Raw genomic sequence first — 19,477 nt, forward strand, 5'->3', positions numbered from 1 at the left:
ATGCTAAAAAAGCATCATATGCAATATGCCTGCTGTGACTTGATCTTGACCCTATGTGCTTAAAGGGATCATGAAATGAATTTTCAACTTCCTCCTTAACTTTAACTCTCAGCTGAAAAGCGAAATGCGAAATCACATGGTTGTGACGTGCTTGGGCACTGGAGGTGATGACTCCAAGTTTCCACTGTGGTTTTAAAGCACAACATGGAACTTGTCATTCTTAAGTGACGATAAGTGCCATCACGGCACTCATTGGCGACGAACGCGAATTCAAGTATTTTTCGACGGATTGATTGTTGACGAGTGCGTAAGTCCGAGCTACGCAGTGCTCGTGTCCAATGCGTGAGCTGGGTTTGGATGACGTGCTTAGGCACTGCAAATGCATCACAGTGAAAAGGTAAAAAACTTTGGAGGTACAAAATAGTCAACTATATTTTAAAATTTTCATAGCGACAAGCAGTCTTTAGGCTTTTTACGCACGTGTACTAGTTTTATTTTGGTGCACTAAACCAGTGGTTCTCAACCATTGATATTTCGCGGACCCCTTGTGGATCGGCGGAGATGATTGAGGACCCCGTTCGTGGCGAGGGAAGGGAAAAGTCTAGGTTAATTATGATAATAATTTAATAAATGGCTATAACTAAGGGCTATTGTGAGAAAACTCACTCGAAAATTGGAATATTTCATCTCCACCTAAAAAATAACGGAGAGAAAAACATCTTTTATTGCCGAATTTGACTGATGAGGCGAGGATTTGTGGTCCCTTAGAATGCCTTCGGGGACCCCAAAAGGCCCGCAAACCCCCATTTTGAGAACCATTGCACTAAACAATGCGATTAGTAATATCCGAGTTTATCCCAGCCGAAAATTAATTTCATGGTCCCTTTAACCTATTCACGACCAAGGCCTGCCTGCCTGCTTTCCGTCATTGTCCTTTCACCTCAAATGGCTTGCTAAACCCTGTGTCTTTTTGCCACACTTCCTTCTAGGGTCTATGACCTAGAGAAGCGGATCGATGCGCCACACAAATATAAGTTTCCTTCCTTCGAGACGGCTCACTGGTTTGCAGCATCTTACGTCATTGAGCAGCTCAGAAGTGAGTGATTGGTCATTTTCAACTTTTGGGGCATTTGCTTTGTCTGGCTTTTTCTTTTTTCACCTGGGAATTCCTTGCCAAACTGAAACTTCTTTTTGACGTTCCTTCCAAGCCATGTTCAATGTATCTGCCTTGGAAAAGCAATTCTACAAATGTGCTTTGCTACACTGCAGGCAAGGAGCAGAATAAGGGGCCCTGCAGATTGGCTACTTTTGTTCTTCGTTAGGTTTACTTTTCATTTGATCTTGATCCCATGTTTCAAGCCCTCGGGGTTAACAAATGATTGTGGTGGGACCAAAAAGAGTAACATTTGCCACGGGGTATTCGTGGTTATTGCATGCTTTGATCAAGTTAGGATTTGCAGTTTGAGGGAGAATGCAGGTCAGGGACACCTTTTTTATAATGTTACCTCTAAAATAATTAAATTTAGCTACCTATAAAATATTGTCTTTTCTTTTTTAAAACAGTTGTTGGTTTTAGTGTAGCTTCTATAGTTTTGTGTTCAGAGGCAGAAACAGTTACATAGAAAGGTATTTTTTTGTGTGGACATCCAGGCACATTACCGTTTGGTAACAAGCATGGTGCAATAGCTCATTACACTCCCTATGAAGTGGAGAGTGCCAGTATCTAGCCAAAAGCTGTGAACAAATGTTTCATTTAATATGAAAAAATAAAGACGTCATAAAGCCTTCTTCTTTGAAGCCCTTTAAAAGTTAGTTAAAATCTGCTAAAACATAATTAAGATAATGCAATTCCAAAGAGATAATGGTACTCCACATATGCTCAAGATAATACATAAAAAAATTGCTTGTTATTGGAAGATTCTAAGTACTAAAGACTGTTTGCACAAACTGAAGACAACCCAAAGTTTCTAAATGAGTAAAATGCATTGAAAGTTCAAGAAATTTATTCTTTGCAAATATTGTTTGCAATTACACAAAATATGGCCAGAACATAAGTGGGGTGTTTAGGAAACATTCAGAGCCAACAAATCTGTCTCGCACTGTATGCTGCGACTTTCCTGGCCCCTCTTGTACTGCGTGCCATTGTCTGTGTTTGCACATAAAAGTTTACTCAGTACCATGAACCAACTTGCCCAACAACAAGTCTTGCTAAACTACATTATAGCTGTTCCTTCTATGTCGGCATTTCAGTCTTCACGGTTTTGTTTGGCAGTGTTCGCGGCGGCAGCATGAACTTTCTTGCTAATGAAAGTCTCTTGGTGCATCGGTGCTATCAGGCTGAGAATCGCGCGTCGCAGAAGCGCAGAAGGTGACGGCTTCCTAGTTGGCGGCAAGTCTTGTGCGAGCTCTTGCTGCCGTAGCTTCGCTTTGCGCTCCTATCTCTCTATCTGATACGGCACGTTTTGATGAAAACGTTGAAAGAAAGAACCCTCCTGGGGCACTTGCTTTTCTCTAGTTTTAGGGACAGTGAAAATCTTTCGCACAGGGACTCCCAAATACGTAGCGAATCTGCACTCATGACAAGCAAAACAGGTCACATAGCCCACAAGTATCGTCAGCGCGCCAACGTCTCGCATCACTGTACTCGCAGTGTCATAGTCCCGTGTTCTATATTTGTTTTTGAAGGACACAATCTTCCCTGTAGTGCTCCAGTAGTTCCTAGCGCGAAAATCATGCTTTTTAGTGTTATCTAATGTAAATCGAGTCGGAGATATACTTGGAAAGTGCTGCTGTCCCGAGTGACAGCCTCTCGAAGATGGCAGATGTTCGGTTAAACTTGCGATTTTTCAAGCACTGTGAATCAGTAAAACTTTTTTTTTCTTTTTTTTTAAACTTTAGGTGAGAATATTGTTTTGATTATTTTTACTCATAAAAGTAGAATGTTCAGGTATAATAAAGTAAGCAGAAAAAAAAAAAAGGCAATTTCCAAAATAAATTTGATTTTTTGACCCACATCTGATAACTAGGGAATTTCTCGAACTGCTGCCTTTCGGAATATTTTGTGCAAACTAAAGTTTGCGCTATGTGCGAAGCAGGTGCAGGATCACACGTTCACCCCTGTAAGTTGTTATATTTCTGCAATCAACTTTTCAGCACTTCCGATTCAGCCCCTGTCCTGCCTGCACAGATCTAAGGGGTATTGACGCGCTGTTCCTCCTCGGAAAACTGTTTTTGCGCCGTCCTGTAGTGTGTCGCGCCGTCTAGACAAACGTTTTTGTACCGCAGGTGCGACCGCGTCGGAATTTGAGCCGCCATCGTTCCTGGTGGTCGGTGCCAAGGCCTTGCTCACTGCCCTTAAGAACTGGACCCAAGAGGTGAGCCCGACGGTTATGGCCCATTATCCTGAGGCCCGATGCTACACGGCAGGACCAAGCGGGACCAAGAGACCGGGATAAAGTCGTCTGCAGCAATTGGTCAGCGGTGTGGCGCTGACCAATCGCAGCAGACAGCGTTGTTTCTGTCCCTCGGTTCCGCTTTGTCCTGCAGTGTAGCGTAGGGTCCCTGGGATCTGTTTTCTTGGTTTGCCTAGTGACATGCACTGTAATGTCTTGACACCTGGTCCAAGCAAAAACTGGAAGTGCAGGAGCTGCACACGTGCCGTCGTTGAGTGCTCTGCAGCTCTACGACGGCACGTGTGGATGCAAAGATTGAGCCGGATGAGTCATGCTCTTCCCCTCCGCAGCCGGATTGCAAGTTGGACACCATTCCCAGCGGCATCAACGTGCCCAAGCTGCTCAAAGACCTTGCAAAGGAGGTCAGGGCTGCAGAGGTGCGTAAACACCCTGACAGAACACTTCATTGGTACTTCTCTTGTCCTTGATGCAACCGGCATTGATCAAGATATAGTGTTGTGCGTGCTTTTCTTTGTTACATTCAGTTTGTTTGTACTGGTGAAAACTTATGTGTCTTGGGCCATGAGTACTCTACTCTAGAGTCTGCAGGGAATTCTAATGTACTCAAGATAGACCCTTCTTGAAATTTCGAAATGATGCATTGATTACTTGCGGCCGCCATTAGTTAGTCGCTATAGCGCGGAACACATGTACAACGAAACCGTCCGACCACGCAATACGACGGTCGGAGGCGAGGGTTTTCAACGCTCTCCGATGCTATGAAAACCCTCGCCCCCCAAGGTCATACCGGCAGCCCGCACGTCGGATCGGAAGGTTTCGTCGTGCATGTGTTTCCTGCTTAAGTCAGCATTCGGAGCGTCAGCATTTGGAATGTACTTGAATCGAAACGCATTCCACACGAGTGCTGCGTCGGTGCTCGGCGTGAACTCGCAACCAATCATGAATTTCACGACGGCAGCGATGAGACAAACAAATGGCAGCTGTGCATAATCTATGCGTCATTTCACAATTTTGGAAAGGGTCTATATGGTGCACAGTAAGGGCATGTCATGGTACTATAGCAGGGGTGGAAGCGCTGCGCCAATTGCGCCTCCCTGCGCCAATTCACTTCCCTGCGCCAGCCTGCTCCAAAACGCCAATTTCAACTTTTTTCTTTTTTTTTTAGTGTTTTCTTTAAATTTAGCGGAAAACGGTTGGCCACGGGCCACCATGTGGTGTGTACTTTTGCTTAGGTGTCACTGCGGGTGACTCCTACCAACTCGACTGGGGCTCCAAACCATGTCTAACCTCAGGGCGAGGCGCCGATTTTAGTTCATCGAGAGTGCGATGTCGTTTTTTACTACAAAGAGCTTGATATACGAACACATCGGTTTGGTTTCGGGCATAGTTGGTTGGCGCGGTTGGAGCGCGCATGCAGTTGCCCGTGGTCCCGATTTGCCGTGATCGTGGGAGTTGGTGCCTCGGCACCGGTGGGCTACCTTGGCCATTAACATGAGCAGAAGTAAGTGGTCTTTACTAGCTTTACCTGTTATTTGGTAGCCTAGCATATTTGGACGCTTAGCCGTGAAGAATCGCGAGCACAGGCACATCCGTTCTCGAGCTCAATTTGTCTTATCAAAACGAAACCAAAACCATCATTGTTTGCGCGAATGTGCACGCTGTCGTGTGTTGCCTCCCGCCGTCAGACCACTAGCGAAAACAATACCCGCGATCTTAAGCGAGTTGGTTAATTGGCAGTGCTACACACTTTTTTGTTTCTTTCCTTTAGCGTGGAGGAGTGGGGGTGACATCAGAAATGCCGTACAACACTCCCGCGCTGCCGATTCCTGTCAAGAACGTACCTTAACTTTATATAGCCACCCTACTCGTATAAGTGTCGGGTATAGGTGTATCTGGTTTGGGGGGGGGGGGGGGGGAGGTGGTTGGGTAGGGTAGAGAGAAGTTGGTGGGCTTTTTGTCACGTAAGAAGGCAGCCTGCCCCGCAGGGATCAGCGCCTGATCAGCTACATCTCATTTTCAGTCTCGTTCAAACTGTCTTCTCTTAAAGCACTTCTACTGAGTGCACAAGAACTCATAAGCAAGGGTGAGGCAGTTAAGGACGTGGACAAGGTGGGGAGTGGACACCTCCTGCTAAGAGATGTGAACTCTAAACTGCCCAAAGTACTCGAGCGCATAAAAGAAATTGACTCTGCTCTTCAAACTGTGAAAAAAAAGGTGAACTTCAGTGGTTTCTAAATTACACAGATTCAGCTTAGTCACAACCCCTTTTTTTTAACATGGAGCCTGTGGGCTCTTCTAGTCAGTGTTTATGCTGCATATGTATTAGTGGCCGTGATATCTTTAAGACAATATATTTTTCTATCCAAAGTAATATAGATATAGCTTTGTATGTTAACTTGGGTGTAGGGATTACTGTATTTTATGAACAGGGATTAAGAACATTTGTATTTAATGAAAACAGGTCAGCAAGGACTGCTTTATTCTGAGACATGTTGTGGTACCTTAATTTTTTTATGGAGACACGCAATGCACAGCATTTTATGGAGTACATAAGGTTGCGTTGCTCTTCTAGTCGATGCTTAAAGCTGCATATGTACGAGTGACTGTGGTAGTCTAAAGATATAAAATACACATTTTATTTTGCATCTGAATTTTTGTCAAATGTCAGTGGCCTTGTATTTTGTTACTAAACTTGATATAGGGCTTTTTAAGTAGTGATTGAACATGTGTATTCTTTATTAAACAAAAACTGTAGTCGGCGGAGGTAGATTATCTGACACCTTGCAGTGGTTTAGTTTTCTGGATACATGTTTACAATTGGTATATTAAGTAGACGGTTTTGTACTGGCGTGGCTCAAGCTAGGCTTTTATTGTCGGGGCCTCCCATATAAAGTCTATCATGACTCTGCCTGCTGCCGGAATGGTTCTCAAAGCCTTTCCTTTGCATAAATTGCCAATATTCCATATTTCAATGCAATAGAAATAGAAAGGTGTGTAGGTATGTTGCTTGAAAATTATTCTGGGATGTGTATGCATATAGTTTTGCTACATTTTCACATTTAGAAACAACAAGTCACTTTTAGACATTTGTTTGACCTCCGTGACCTGCCGCAAAACCTACTTCGACGGCTACAAAACTTATTTTTGCTGCTCCCGAGCTGCTCTAAAGCGAGCGTTTTACTGCTCCAAAACTGCTCCAAAGTGGGACTTTTGCTGCTCCCAGCCCTGATACAAAAGGCTCTAGCCCGCTTCCACCCCTGCTATAGGCATGTGTTTGCCATCTGGGCTCCCTGAGTATAGTCTTCTTCCAGTTGAAGTACTATTTCAGAATATAGACTGTATTTACTCGATTCTAAGCATCTCCTTTTTTTCACACCTGCAAAGAAGGGGGGTGGGGGAGGGTGCTTAGATTTGGAACATGCTTACATTCGCATGCAAACTTTTTTTCGGGTGTTTATGTTTGAAAGTCAGGGGGGGGGGGGGTGCTTAGAATGGCGAAAATACGGTATGTCATCTATTGATGCATAACCATGTTCTGAACAGCTCCTAGTGTATGTAGAGTATTGATTACGAGGTCTGTATGCTTCTGCACTGTTTTATAACATTAATGCCGAGACTAGGAGCAGTTCCTTGGCTATCAATCAAGAAAGATAGGCTTTTTCATAAAGTTTGAGAAGGCATCCACTTAGGGTACGAGCATGGTTTTGTGCAATCCATATGAGTTTATAGTGAAGTTGTTTTCAATCGTTTGGCAAGCTGGGTCACTGAAATAAGTTTGCCCAGATGTTGTATTTAGGGATGCCAGAAACTTTTTTCGAACCGAAGTTTCGATGATTGAATCAAGTGGTTCGAAAGATTTTGGATTTTCGAACTTTCTATATCGAAAAATTCAACGGAAGTCAAATTTTCGAACTTGTTACACTAAGAAGTTCGGCTCTTTTCGAAATGTCCAACTTTGCACGTTCAGAAATGCAATGTCTTTTGAACCTTCGCACTTATTACGCTAAAAAATTCGATCCTTTCCGAACATTCAAACTTATTATGCTGCAAAATTTGATGCTTGTCTAACTTCTGAACTTGATAGACCAAAAAATTTGATAATTTTCAAACTTTCGAATTTCTTGCACTAAAAGGTTTGAAGCTTTTTGAACTTTTGAACTTATTTATCTAGAGAATTCAAAAAGTTTTGAACTTTTGAATCCTGAAAAGTCAAAAGTTTGACGAACTTTGAACTCCTAGAGTAAAAGTTCGAAGTCCGTCGAACTTCGAAAGACTGGCGGACGGTTTCATTTGAATTCAAGCAGTAAGATACATTCGCAACTTTTTTCTCAAATTTTTACATGCGGTGTTGCGTTCCTTGTGAAAGACAATGCCGTTTATTTCAATGTTCTGGCATGCTTAGTTTTATAGAGATAAATTCCCGAAGGAGCGAGGAAGGACGACGGGTTTCTGACGATTGTTGTTTGTGCCATATTTGAAGCGCGCTATAGCCGTAACTATTTATTGTAGAAATGTTAAACTTTTTAAGAACGATCTATGTATAGCCTAGATGAGTTTCGAAGAAATGTTCAAACATGTATTTACGGACTATTATGCCCTAAACTTGGTAATTTTTTTTGTCTAAATTGTTTGAGGTATCGCATTTAAATTAACACCACAGACAGTGCATATCATTGCCACCTGCAGAATACAAAATAATGTATTGTTTTTTCCCGTTGAGGAATAAATTAACTCGTGAGGGAAGGTTTCTAATATTGTTTAAGTTCAGCACGTCATTAACCAAAAAAAAAACATAAAAATTTTTTTTTTGCTTTATGTTTCTGGGACGTGTTTCTTTTAGCCTGTACACATTTTGGTAGGAAAACTTGTTTCAAAGGTACCTCGGGTTGTGTCGGCTCTGAATATGCAAGAATACGTCGCTTCCGGTGGGTTCTTGGTAGTTTTTTTGTTCTCCAGCTTTTTATCCCCGCTTTTAGTGTTATGTTGTTTTTTTCTGTTTTCTTTTTTAATGGCACAGTTATTAAGGTTGAAAAGACATAGGTTTGAACTTCCGAATCACTAAGCATGTGACAAGTAGTGCCTTCTGACCAGAGGTCGGCATTTTAGGTCGCCCTCACTCACCCTCACCCTCACAGCCACACTCATCTAAGCCCCTCACTCACCCTCACCCTCACAGCTACACTCACCTTCAGCCCCTCACTCACCCTCATCCTCACAGTCACACTCACCTTCAGCCCTTCACTCACCCTCACTGAACCTCACGCCCCTCACGGCCCTCACGCCCCTCACCGCCCTCACGGCCCTCACGCCCCTCACTCACTCGTGGCCCTCACGCCACTCACCGCCCTCACCGCCCTCACGCCCCTCACGCACTCATAGCCCTCACGCCACTCACCGCCCTCACCGCCCTCACGCCACTGACCGCCTTCACGCCACTCACTGCCCTCACGCCACTCACCGCCCTCGCGGCCCTCACACCCTTCACGCCCCTCATGCACTGATGGCCCTCATGCCACTCAGGCCAGCTTCAGATGGGGCAATTTCGCCCAGAAACTTTACGTCGCAACACCAGCAACACGGGCCGCCCGCGATCACATGCAGCAACCAATTGCTGCAATTTGCCCTCATCATCATAAAATTTTATTTTTCTTACACTATTTAGACACAATTACGCGTTATAAACGTGTTTTTATGCATTTAAATCTTGTTAAGAATACTAATGCACCTTTCTGAAACAGTTTATATTCAAAAAAAAAGAACGATTGATTTCACACCAGAACCAAGTCTTTCGGTGTCATCATCACCGGCACGAGGTATCACGTGAAAATGTTTCGTCCCCGATTGGATGCAGCCGCTTCAAACGCATTCGAATTGCTCCGAGTTGCTTGCTTATTCCGAGCCGGACCCAATCTCAGCAATTCGTGTCGATCTAGGGAAAGCTAGAGAACAACCCGCCCTTAACACCAAAATTGCTGAGAAAGATGCTCGATCTGAAGGGGGCCTCACGCACTCACCATTCTCACGCGCTCATGGCCCTCACACACCTCATGCACTCACCGCCCTCACGGCCCTCACGGCCCTCACGGCCCTCATGCCTCTCATGCCACTCACTGCACTCATGCACTCATGGCCCTCACACCCCTCACGCACTCACCGCCCTCACACCACTCATGCCCCTCACGCCACTCACCGCCCTCACGCCCCTCACGCACTCATGGCCCTCATACCCTTACCGCCCTCACCGCCCTCACGGCCCTCACGGCCCTCACAGCCCTCACCGCCCTCACGGCCCTCACAGCCCTCACGGCCCTCACTCACCCTCATAAATTTTCCTGGTTCAGAAACTCACTCACCCTCACCTCACCTGTGAAGATGAGGGTGAGTGAGGGTGAGTGAGGGCCCTCATGAGTGAGGGTTGCCGAGGTATGCTTCTGACAACGAGTTTCCGACAATGACCATCTACACAATCTTTTATGGAGTGAAGAGCGACGGTAGCAATACATATGCATAAATAATTTCAGATTAAAATAAGCTGGACCACGCCCTCCTTCCCCGTATTGTTTTCTTTAACAGTCCGAAATACCCCTGAAAAAAGTGAAGGAGGGGGGGGGGGGGGGGGGCTGCAGCCTTCCCTTTTTTCTTTTTCTTCTGTTTTTCCTTTTCCGACGGCACTGGTATGGTAGAATGCTCCTCGACCTCGAGTTGTGTCGGCTTCTGTGCTTTTTGCTCGGCGTCTCCCTCGTCCCGGAAAATAAACCTCCAGAACAATTACAAACTAAACCTACTATATGCCAGCGTCACTCGGTCGGCGTTCGATCGGATTACTACCAGCGTACCAGCATGCAAGGGGGTGGGGAGGTAGTTTTCCAGATCGCTTCAAGGCTTTTCTGAGCCTCCACCTCCTGCCAGCCCCTGGCCGTTTCGGACTGGATGGGTATCGTAAAACAGTGCATTCGCGTGATCACGACTGTGCGATGCACATCAAAGACTCCCTCCCTGGGCTGACGGTCATATTTACTGATCTATGGTCACACGTCACTCTGCGCTGGCAAATATTCCAGCAAATCCGGGACACTCGTCTCATTTCATTGCCTGAATAACTTCGCGCAGTCGAAATATCACACCCAAACTTTTCTATTTTCTAAACCTAATTTCGTGAAAACCAGTGAGGTGTGAAAATGTTATTTGAAACTGAAACTGTGGAGGAAGATGAAAACCGGGCTTTAAACTTTAAAAACCTGGACTTAAAAAAAAATTCAAACCCTTTTTAAGTTTTTTTTTTTTTTAATTTAGCCCTAAAGGAGAATCGAAACCTTCGAACTTGGTGTAGAAATAAATTCGAAATCTTCGAATTTTTCAAACTTCATGTCTATAAAAATTCGAATTTTTTTAAATTTCAGTTTTAAAAGAAATTCAAATTTTTCCAACTTCAGATTCAAAGAAATTTGAAATCTTCGAATTTTTCCAACTTCAGATTCAAAGAAATTCGAAATCTTCGAATTTTTCGAACTTCAGATTCAAAGAAATTTGAAATCTTCGAATTTTTCTAACTTCAGATCTCAACAAATTTAAAATTTTTTAATCTCTCGAATTTCAAGTTAAGAAAGTTCAAACTCTTTGAATTTCTCAAACATCAAGTAAAAAAAAATATTTGAAATATTCGAACCCACACTTTTAGAAATCGCGAAAGCTTCAAACGTTTCGAATTCGAAACTTCACGGTGTCCGGAAGTTCGAATTTTTCGAATTCGAACCTTGGTTGGTGCAATAATATCGAAATATTTTGAATTCGAACCTTAGTTCTGTTCGAAAATGTTGAAACCTTTCGAATTCGAACCTAGGGAGGTTCGTGACATCCCTAGTTGTATTATAGCCACTTCTGCGGAGACTGAAAGGCTCGTCTCACAAAGGAACACCTGTGCTGAATCTCACGACTGGTTGCTCATTTGTTCATTGGTTTATTTTGAAGTTCGTAAGCAGCAGGTGGCATCATACTGACGTATCATAGGTTCTTTCTTCACTGTACTCAAATTGGCTTTTTGGGTTAAATTGTACTTTTGCAAATATGTTTTGTGTTATATTCCCATTCCAGTGATTCAGGCCATACAAAAGTTTATTCACATCAAAGGTTTGGAATTGTTTAAAATTCCTGGGATATTATAGGCCCATAATGGCCACAGTTTCAGTTCACATTTTGTCCAACTGTTGCCTGGTAACATAAATTACTTTTCTCTCGACCTTATCCTTCAGCTTCATTCAAATAAACTTGTTTTTTCCACACATTTTGTGTTTTTTGTCATCAGTTTATGGTGTCAGACAAAAAAAAATGAGGTTTATCGGGGCATGTGACAAAAAAAAAAAATGACACGGGCATGAAATTCTTTAACGTCCAGGGACCATACACAAAACCCGAATGCCTGGAAAACACCCCCTTACCGTTAAGAGAACAAGATTATAAAGAAAGAAGCACCTTCGCAGGCAGTTCAGTGGGGGCTGTTTAGTGTCGACACAAAACAAAGCCGAAGGTGAAAAGTTTCTTCCTACGAAGCTTCGGTTTTTTTTTTTATTCAAGGACAGTTTCAACTCGGGACTTTTCCCTCAGTTTTCTTCGATTTTGATAAAACCGGCTTGGGGGGTTATTTTCAAGGTTTATCGGTATTTACCGAGAATAGGAACCCTGCTCAGGATCAGCCCGTTTTGCGCCTTGCAGAAGAAACTGAGCGTCAAGACCAAGGCAGAGAAGGCGTCCAAGAAGGGCAAGCCGAGCCCTTCCAAAGCGGTCAAGACCGAGGTCCTGGAAAATCTCACCCCAGGAGCCGGATCCATTGGGCTCAACCTCAAGGTCAAACTGCCCGTCAAGGCCACGGGCGGCGCCAAGTTCTCAGGAGGACTTAAGGGCCGGGGCTCCAAGAAAGGCCAGGGGTATGTGTGCTTTGAGGCAAATGGCATACACACCTATCTCCAAACTTGTGCAGTATGCTTTGATGTACTCCGGGAACATTGCATGGTGCCTAGGTTTGCTAACACTATCCATTTTATTTTTAGGCCTATGGCAGGACACTTTCAATTCAGACAAAAAAAAAAAAAAAACAGCGTTGAGAGAGTAGTAGTGAAATTACTGTATTGAATGGCCCAATCTGAGTTCAACTTGTCCTGCTGCGGTTTAGAGGGCATATTTTATTAGGTCTCGAACAAATGCCATTTCAAAAGGTTGCCATTTTGGTTTTCTGGCCGAATAGTTTTACAATTAAAAATGTTAAAATGTCACCTTGTGCAGAATGTGGTGAGATATCCTCGGGTTACAACATTTTTGGTTCAGTTAATATATGTGACCTTGTCACAAATTTATAGCCCCTTCCCCTGGCAAAGAGCAAGCACTCAGCACGCGCATGCCGGGCGGATTCTTGTTTTCCTCGCGAGATGCGAGCAAGCTCTCTGTGTGCCGCATGTAGATCTGGAATCGGTAGGGCGCTCGCCGAGCGGCTCCAACCAATTAGTGGTGAAGTGGAGGGGCGTGTCGAGCGGTTCGAAGTAGTTCTTTGTGCTGCCTTTTTTTTTTTGAGGAGTATGATCTATAGTCACTCGTAACATTTCAGTTTCATTATCAATGTTCTCGCGAGGGAGTTTCGCTGCTTTTTGGTCTTGATTGCTGAGTGGGCTCTCCGTTGTTGCGCTTGCTTTCGTTCCCCTTGTCATGACCGGCTCGACCGAGAATACTGCGGCAATGACATCCCTGCAGTTAGTTTTATGAGGTCTAATAGAAAGCAATGACAGCGAAAGCTGCGGCAGGGACTGTTGTGTCTGGTATCTGTCGGAAGGAAGTGCTCGCAGGGGGTGGAAAAAAGACGAGGAGTGAAAGAGAAGACGAAGATGAAACAGCTGGTCCTTCGTCCAGCTGTCTTTGAGTTCCGATATTAAAATGCAACAATTGGCGCAGTCGACAGGACAAAGATGACAAAGATACCAGCTCCTCCAGCTCGAGCGACGACGAGGCAGCTGTTCTCGGCAAAGTGTTTCCCAAGTCGTTCACCTTGCCAGTGAAGAGGCCCAAGATGTTGCGTTATGTCAAAGACGTTGCGCGCACCCATTTTGGATGAAGAGGTATGTCGTATGTTCATTGTGTGGTCCTTGTAAAGTAATTCGACTAATTAGAAAACAATAAGCCAAATACTCCGGAGATGGAAGTTGTCTTCAAAGATGACGATCGCTTTACAGCATACATGTTTTATATTCTGCTTAATTGCATCCTACGGATCGTACAAGTACTTCTAGTTGTCTTCATTTGGTTTATATAACTATAAGGAAAAATTAATTGTATCTAAACGTCGGGGTCACCGTTAATTAAATAGTAAACAGTCTGGGATGCTTCCGATCTGAAGTTCATGCTTTCAGCAAGATGGCAATGGGAACCGAAACTGCTAAAAAGCACGGACAGACGCTCCGAAAGTGGTGGCGCTGGGAGTGTTACGCTCGATTTGCTCCACAGCATGTGCCACTGGGGTGGATCACGTGACCGATTGGTCGCCGAGGCCGGCCGCTTGACAACCACTAATGCAGAGCGCGCGGCATCTGCCAGGGGAAGGGCCTATTAGTAATTCACGAAATTGCTGGGCAAGGCCTCAAAAGTGTGCTAATCTAATGCACCTCACTTTATTGCAATCGCAGTTTAGCCATAAGCATTTGCTGAAAAGGAGGAAGACCTGTGGTTGTGCGCTCAAATGAGTGTGTGAGGATGGCACATACTAGTGAATTGGCCGACAGCTTGTGCAACCTAGCCACCGGCAGCAGCTGCAAGGGATATGCAATCTTTCAATGGGTGATGCTACTTGGGCCGTAAAATACCGAGCATGTGCCTGTGTCCTAATAAGCACCCACCTACTACTTTACAAGTTTGAAAATCAAAAGAAAAAAACTGTGGGTGGCACAAGAAATTAGAGGGGGGTAATATATGAAGTCATTGTTTATTTGCATAGAAATGAGGTGAGTATGTAGAGCGATGGAAATCAAAGAACAGCGAGCATAAGACGAAGGTACGAGAAGTAGCAGATGTGTCTGGTGCATCGCAAGACGTCGAAATGTTTGTGGAACTTCGTGTCGATGCACGACCTGCCGAGAGTCGTTGGTGCAGTTGTGGACACAAGTAGGAGAGCAAAGGTGTTGTGCATGAAAGAAACGAAGGCAGCCAGGGTGCAGACGTTTTCTGTCCGCCAGTGTCTTGACTAGGCTGTGTGGAATCGTAGAGGCCGTGCCTTGTCCACTCGTCCCAGATGTTTTGTTTGTGGCAGCTGGAGATTTGTCCACGGGCCTGTGCCGCACGACGATGGCGGGTGCGCAAGAAATGAATGCCCGTTGCTCGGAGCTTGGTTGAAGGAATTTCGCAGCCCCATGCGCCACTATCCCTGAGGCGCACATGCGGAATTGCGCGCAAAGTAAGTCAATGGGGAAAACCTAAGCTCACTATTGGGCCATTTCGAACCCGCAATTCGAATTTGTTTTTAGGAAGAAGCACGTACGGATGAAAGGAGCCGATTGTGCCTCCGTGGCAGACGCAATAGTATGTTCGCCACATCATTGGTGTGTGCCTCTCGCAAATTTGCACCCCCTTCAAGGTGCGGTGGAAGACATAGTTCTACATCAAAACATGTGAAGTGCCCACCCCAGACTTACAATCCCACCTATCTGACAGAGTTGCTCATCGTCGGCCACTTCTCTAAGCACCCCGGTGCAAAGCAGCTAGAACCACCCTATCTCGTGCCTCCTTCCTCCTTTCTGCACTCGGACTTAACGAGCACCCATCTCCCGGTTTTTAAGGCGAAAGCCTTACTTGTCCCATTGAGCGAAAAAACAGAAAAAGCAGATAAAGACGCGATTGTGCAGCACGTGCCACTAAATGGGCGACCCTACTTGTGCCATTAACTTGGTGTCGTCCTTGCGGTCGTCCTAGAAGTCATCCTAGTCCTCTAGGACGACCTCGGTTGTCACAGTATGTGAAAACCAAGTGCCAGCGTTGTGTCCGAAGGATGGCCACAAAAATATGTCATAAGCGTCGTCATACGCCATCAGCGTGATATCACCGCAGGAGCGCTGTGTGCGAAAGGTGCGCTTTGGACTTCATCTCTGCTCGTTGTGTGCTTCGTGTGATGGACTGTGAGTCAACCGCGTCTACATCTACGGCCTCGACATCGGCAGCGGCGTCTACATCAATGGCGGCTTTTGCGAGAAACGTGGCCGTCTACGCAAATACGCCACAGCCTCCTTAATGTCCTCCTCTAGGCGTCGTTCTCGACGTCGTCCTAGGTGTCGTCATCTAAGCGTCGTCTTCTAGGCTTCGTTCTCGACGTCGTCCTAGACGTCCTTAACATCGTCTTGGAGGTCGTTCTAGACGTCGTCCTTGACTGGCTTTCTCCTTCCTACGTGTAAGTAGTCTTTAAGTGCACTCGTGTTTTTTTTTAAGATCATCTCCAAATTTTGGGTAGGCACTTGCTCGGCATTTTACGCCATACGAAAACTGAAGTGTGACGGTTATCAGATAATCATTATCACCATATTCACCGACAGAATTAGAACAGCAGGGCACCCGAAAGAGTTGCCCTTCTGTTCTCCTCCTGTAGGCGACTACAGACTCGGCACATGGGCCTCTATGGTACAAAGATCCGCAGCACTGCCTTTCTGCAGTGCTGCAGATCTCCCGAGCCAATAAAGCTTATTAACGTTATTATTAGGGTGGAGTCTAAACTTGGGGCAATTCAGTGTTACCAAGAGCTTTCCCATGTAACGCGGAGTCATTACAACGGACACCTTAGGGAACAAAGTCCCCACCCGTGCAACACCGAACCGTTCCCCTCGTGACACAGCGTCAAGCAGGAGAAGAAGACTGTGGCGCCCCTCCAGAAGGAGTCGGTGTACGACTTCAACGACTCGGACGACGACGGGCTCGTGGTAGACGAGAACCCGCCCGTGCAGTCCCGCCGGTCGTACCAGCGGGCTGTGGCAGTGCCGGCCACACCGGCCCTGCCGCCCATCTCCACCTTCAGCAGCAACGCCTCCATGGGTAACTTTGCGGCCGCGGCCGCCGCGGCAGCCGCTGCCGGGAGCACCTCCATGGCGGCCGTGACGGACCACCACGACTCCAAGCAGGGGTCCCTCAAGCTGCGTCTGTCCTGTGAGCGCCTCTTTCTCTTCCTCTCTTTGACTCAAAAGGGGCATTCTCTTCGAAGGTTGAGGAACCTGCAGAGCCCTGATATTCTGTTTGACCGGGTACTTTGGGGTTTCGTGTGAGGGTAGCGTAGTTCGGACGGAAAATGAGCTAAAGAGTGCAAACTATAGTTGGCGATACAGTCGAACCCCGCCATAACGAAACCGTCGAGGGAGGCAATTTTTTTCGTTCTCGCAAGAATATCGCCGTCGCGAAAATGGACAAATAAGCACACCTATCACTTTCCAGGACTAAAATTGATGCTGTCCTTGGATTTCAGAATCATAGAAAGTGAGCTGCACGGGGTACTGAACTCCTTTGCAATATCCGACTTCTTTCTGCTTTTCGGCGACGATTGCAGGCTTCTCCTGAAGAGTCACAAACTTTTGCTTTTTAACGGCAGGCGGCATTTTTCCGACAGGCCAAACACAAGGAAGTAAACAAGGCTCGAGCGATCTCGGCGTGCACGCGGCAGACGGCGAAATGGCAGCGGGCAGCCGGCGGTGTCATCACGCGCCTACGCAGTTGCCAACAGATGGGCTAGCAAAACGCTGTTTTCAGCTACCGAAAAAGAAAAAATCTCGTTGCTATCATCATTATTATTCGACCGAATGTAAACAGCAATGGCCGTGCCGATGCTTGTCGGAAACGTATGTGCCCGACTTGTCGGAGGAATGCGCTGCTCCACTTTTCGTACTTCTGGTTTCCCAACTGGTTTCCCAACTGTTGCAGATCACTACCTCAAACTTTCGTTAATGCGGGACTGCGTTTTAAAAACTCTTCGCTGTTGAGAGGGTGCAGATGCATTGTACTCTATGGACGTTCGCCGGAGCCGCCAGATTTCTTCGTTGCCGCGAGAATTTCGTTCTTGAGGGCTTTCGTTATTGAGGGGTTCAACTGTAGTATAAGAAGGCAGTAGAAGGTCAGCCTTCGACACATGCTCCTTGCTTTTTGCTAGGCTTTGCCTGTGCGTGCAACGAAGCATTAACAAATGCAGAAAGCTTGCTCTGGAGGTGGGGCATCTACTGAAATCTTGTCCTGTCACCAACCCTAGACATGGGCAGAGGAAGACACACACATACAACGAGGACTGATCTTAGCATTGTACTCGCTTATTGCAGGGCCAACCGAGCACACTTCTTAGCTATTCTCCCTAAACACGAACCAATTGGCCCCAATAGAAATTTTAAGCCGTTAGGATGCTTCATTACAGATACAGTCATGTCTTATTCGTACAGACATGTCTGTTTTCCCAAATAGTCGTCTGTGATGCGAGTAGTCTATAACAATGAAACATGTATGAATGTATTTACCCAGTTTGTCCCCAAAAAGTTTGTTTCTATAGCGGGGAAACTATAGGAATCCGTATTCATGAGACAATGTAGTAGCCGTGAATGTTCTACTTTGACAACATCACTTACATTGTTGGTAAGCAGTAGATCACGTCGTTGGTCTTGCAGTCAATGGAAAGTCGATGCTGGAGAAAGCGACGCCAACGAAGGCGGCTCCGGCGGCCAAAACGAGCGTCAGCGAGGAGGCCTCCGAAATCCCCAAGAACGGGACCATCGACGATCTCCTGTTGGCCTCCAGCATCGCTCTCGACACAGACAGCACGAGGGTCAGCCTTGAAGAGGAGCTCGGGTAAGGACTTTGCGGACTCGTCATGCTGGTGCACATTCACGTGATCGCTTCCCGCTGAAGCTAGTTTGCTGCACTGGCCGATTTACCGGTATGCATTTAGACAGAAGTCTATCTATTCGCTTCTTATATGCGGTCCACAAGCGTTAGGCGGACAGTCATCCTCACACAGTCATCGTACATCATGGATTTTGGAACCCAAGTCTGACGCGGTTGTGCCCTAAACATAGTATTGTGTTTTTCACACTATAGTCTGCACCTGCTGTATAACTGCAAAAACAAATTTTGGCCAAAACTTTTTTTAAGGCGAAAGCCGTACTTGTCCCATTACGTGAAAGAGCAGTGGCGTTAAAATATGTCATCAAGCACGCGCCTCAGAAATGAAACACAAAGAGAGGTGCAGCAACGCAAATGCTTTGTCTCGGAAGCCGTCGTAAGCCCGGCGGGGTTCGCCGCGCCTGTGGAGTGGGGGAGCTTGATGTCGCCGCCGGAGCACCGTGTGCAATAGGAAGACATGGCACGCTGCTTGTTGGAATGCTTTAGCCTTCCTACACATTACCATTGTGAAATGCCTTTGCCAAAATTTTATTTTTTCATTTTTTTTTTTTTTGTAGATTGTATGCATTTTGTGATTTTGTGCACAGTCTGCATCTGGTGCCTAGGGAAGTGTTAATTTCTTCTATTTTTCTTCGTTTGGTGCTTGGTGCCTAGTCTGAGAGCGAGAAAAAAATCTCATACACTGCACTTCTTGACTAGTAGTACCTGCTTTATTAGCTCACAAAGAAGCTTTTATCATAGATAAATCATCATCACCATACCCTTTCATTCATTAAATATGTTTAGTCTCGTCATAATGAACGATTCACAGGAAATAAATTTTTGTATGGTCCACACCTGTAGAGAGTCCTCGCCGTGTAAAGTTTCAACTTTAAAACATGTACTAAAAGGATCGGTGGCCGAGTGGGTCAGGGCACCGCAGCTCACAGCATGTGGAGCGAAAGCCCGCGCCGCAGAGGCCAAGGTTCCCTGCCCTGCTCGTTGCAATCTGGACGAATGTCGTACCGGCGTGCAGTCATGTATCACCACTGCGTGATACACCATGCTTCGTTTCATCACAAGTCGTGACTGATGCTACGGGCCGACGGGTTGAATGAAACAGTGTCACGGTGTTGTTCAGGTGCCGTGTGTCAGGTGTTCTATCATTACTGAACCACTCATCCAGGAAAGACCCG

General features: G+C 45.8%; 1 protein-coding gene across 1 annotated transcript in view; it reads left to right on the forward strand.

Moving 5' to 3' along the window:
* Nucleotides 1-19,477, forward strand: part of LOC120850830 (histone lysine demethylase PHF8) — a 43,437-nt gene that overhangs the window by 12,782 nt on the left and 11,178 nt on the right. Inside the window, exons 9-14 of the mRNA XM_040223498.3 lie at nucleotides 990-1,096; nucleotides 3,286-3,374; nucleotides 3,743-3,829; nucleotides 12,123-12,334; nucleotides 16,267-16,574; nucleotides 18,068-18,248. Of these exons, the coding sequence (XP_040079432.1) occupies nucleotides 990-1,096; nucleotides 3,286-3,374; nucleotides 3,743-3,829; nucleotides 12,123-12,334; nucleotides 16,267-16,574; nucleotides 18,068-18,248 (984 nt within the window). The remainder of the gene's footprint in view (nucleotides 1-989; nucleotides 1,097-3,285; nucleotides 3,375-3,742; nucleotides 3,830-12,122; nucleotides 12,335-16,266; nucleotides 16,575-18,067; nucleotides 18,249-19,477) is intronic.

Source organism: Ixodes scapularis, unplaced genomic scaffold (assembly GCF_016920785.2).
Source record: "Ixodes scapularis isolate PalLabHiFi unplaced genomic scaffold, ASM1692078v2 PGA_scaffold2__306_contigs__length_199485367, whole genome shotgun sequence".
Taxonomy (NCBI): Eukaryota; Metazoa; Arthropoda; class Arachnida; order Ixodida; family Ixodidae; genus Ixodes; species Ixodes scapularis.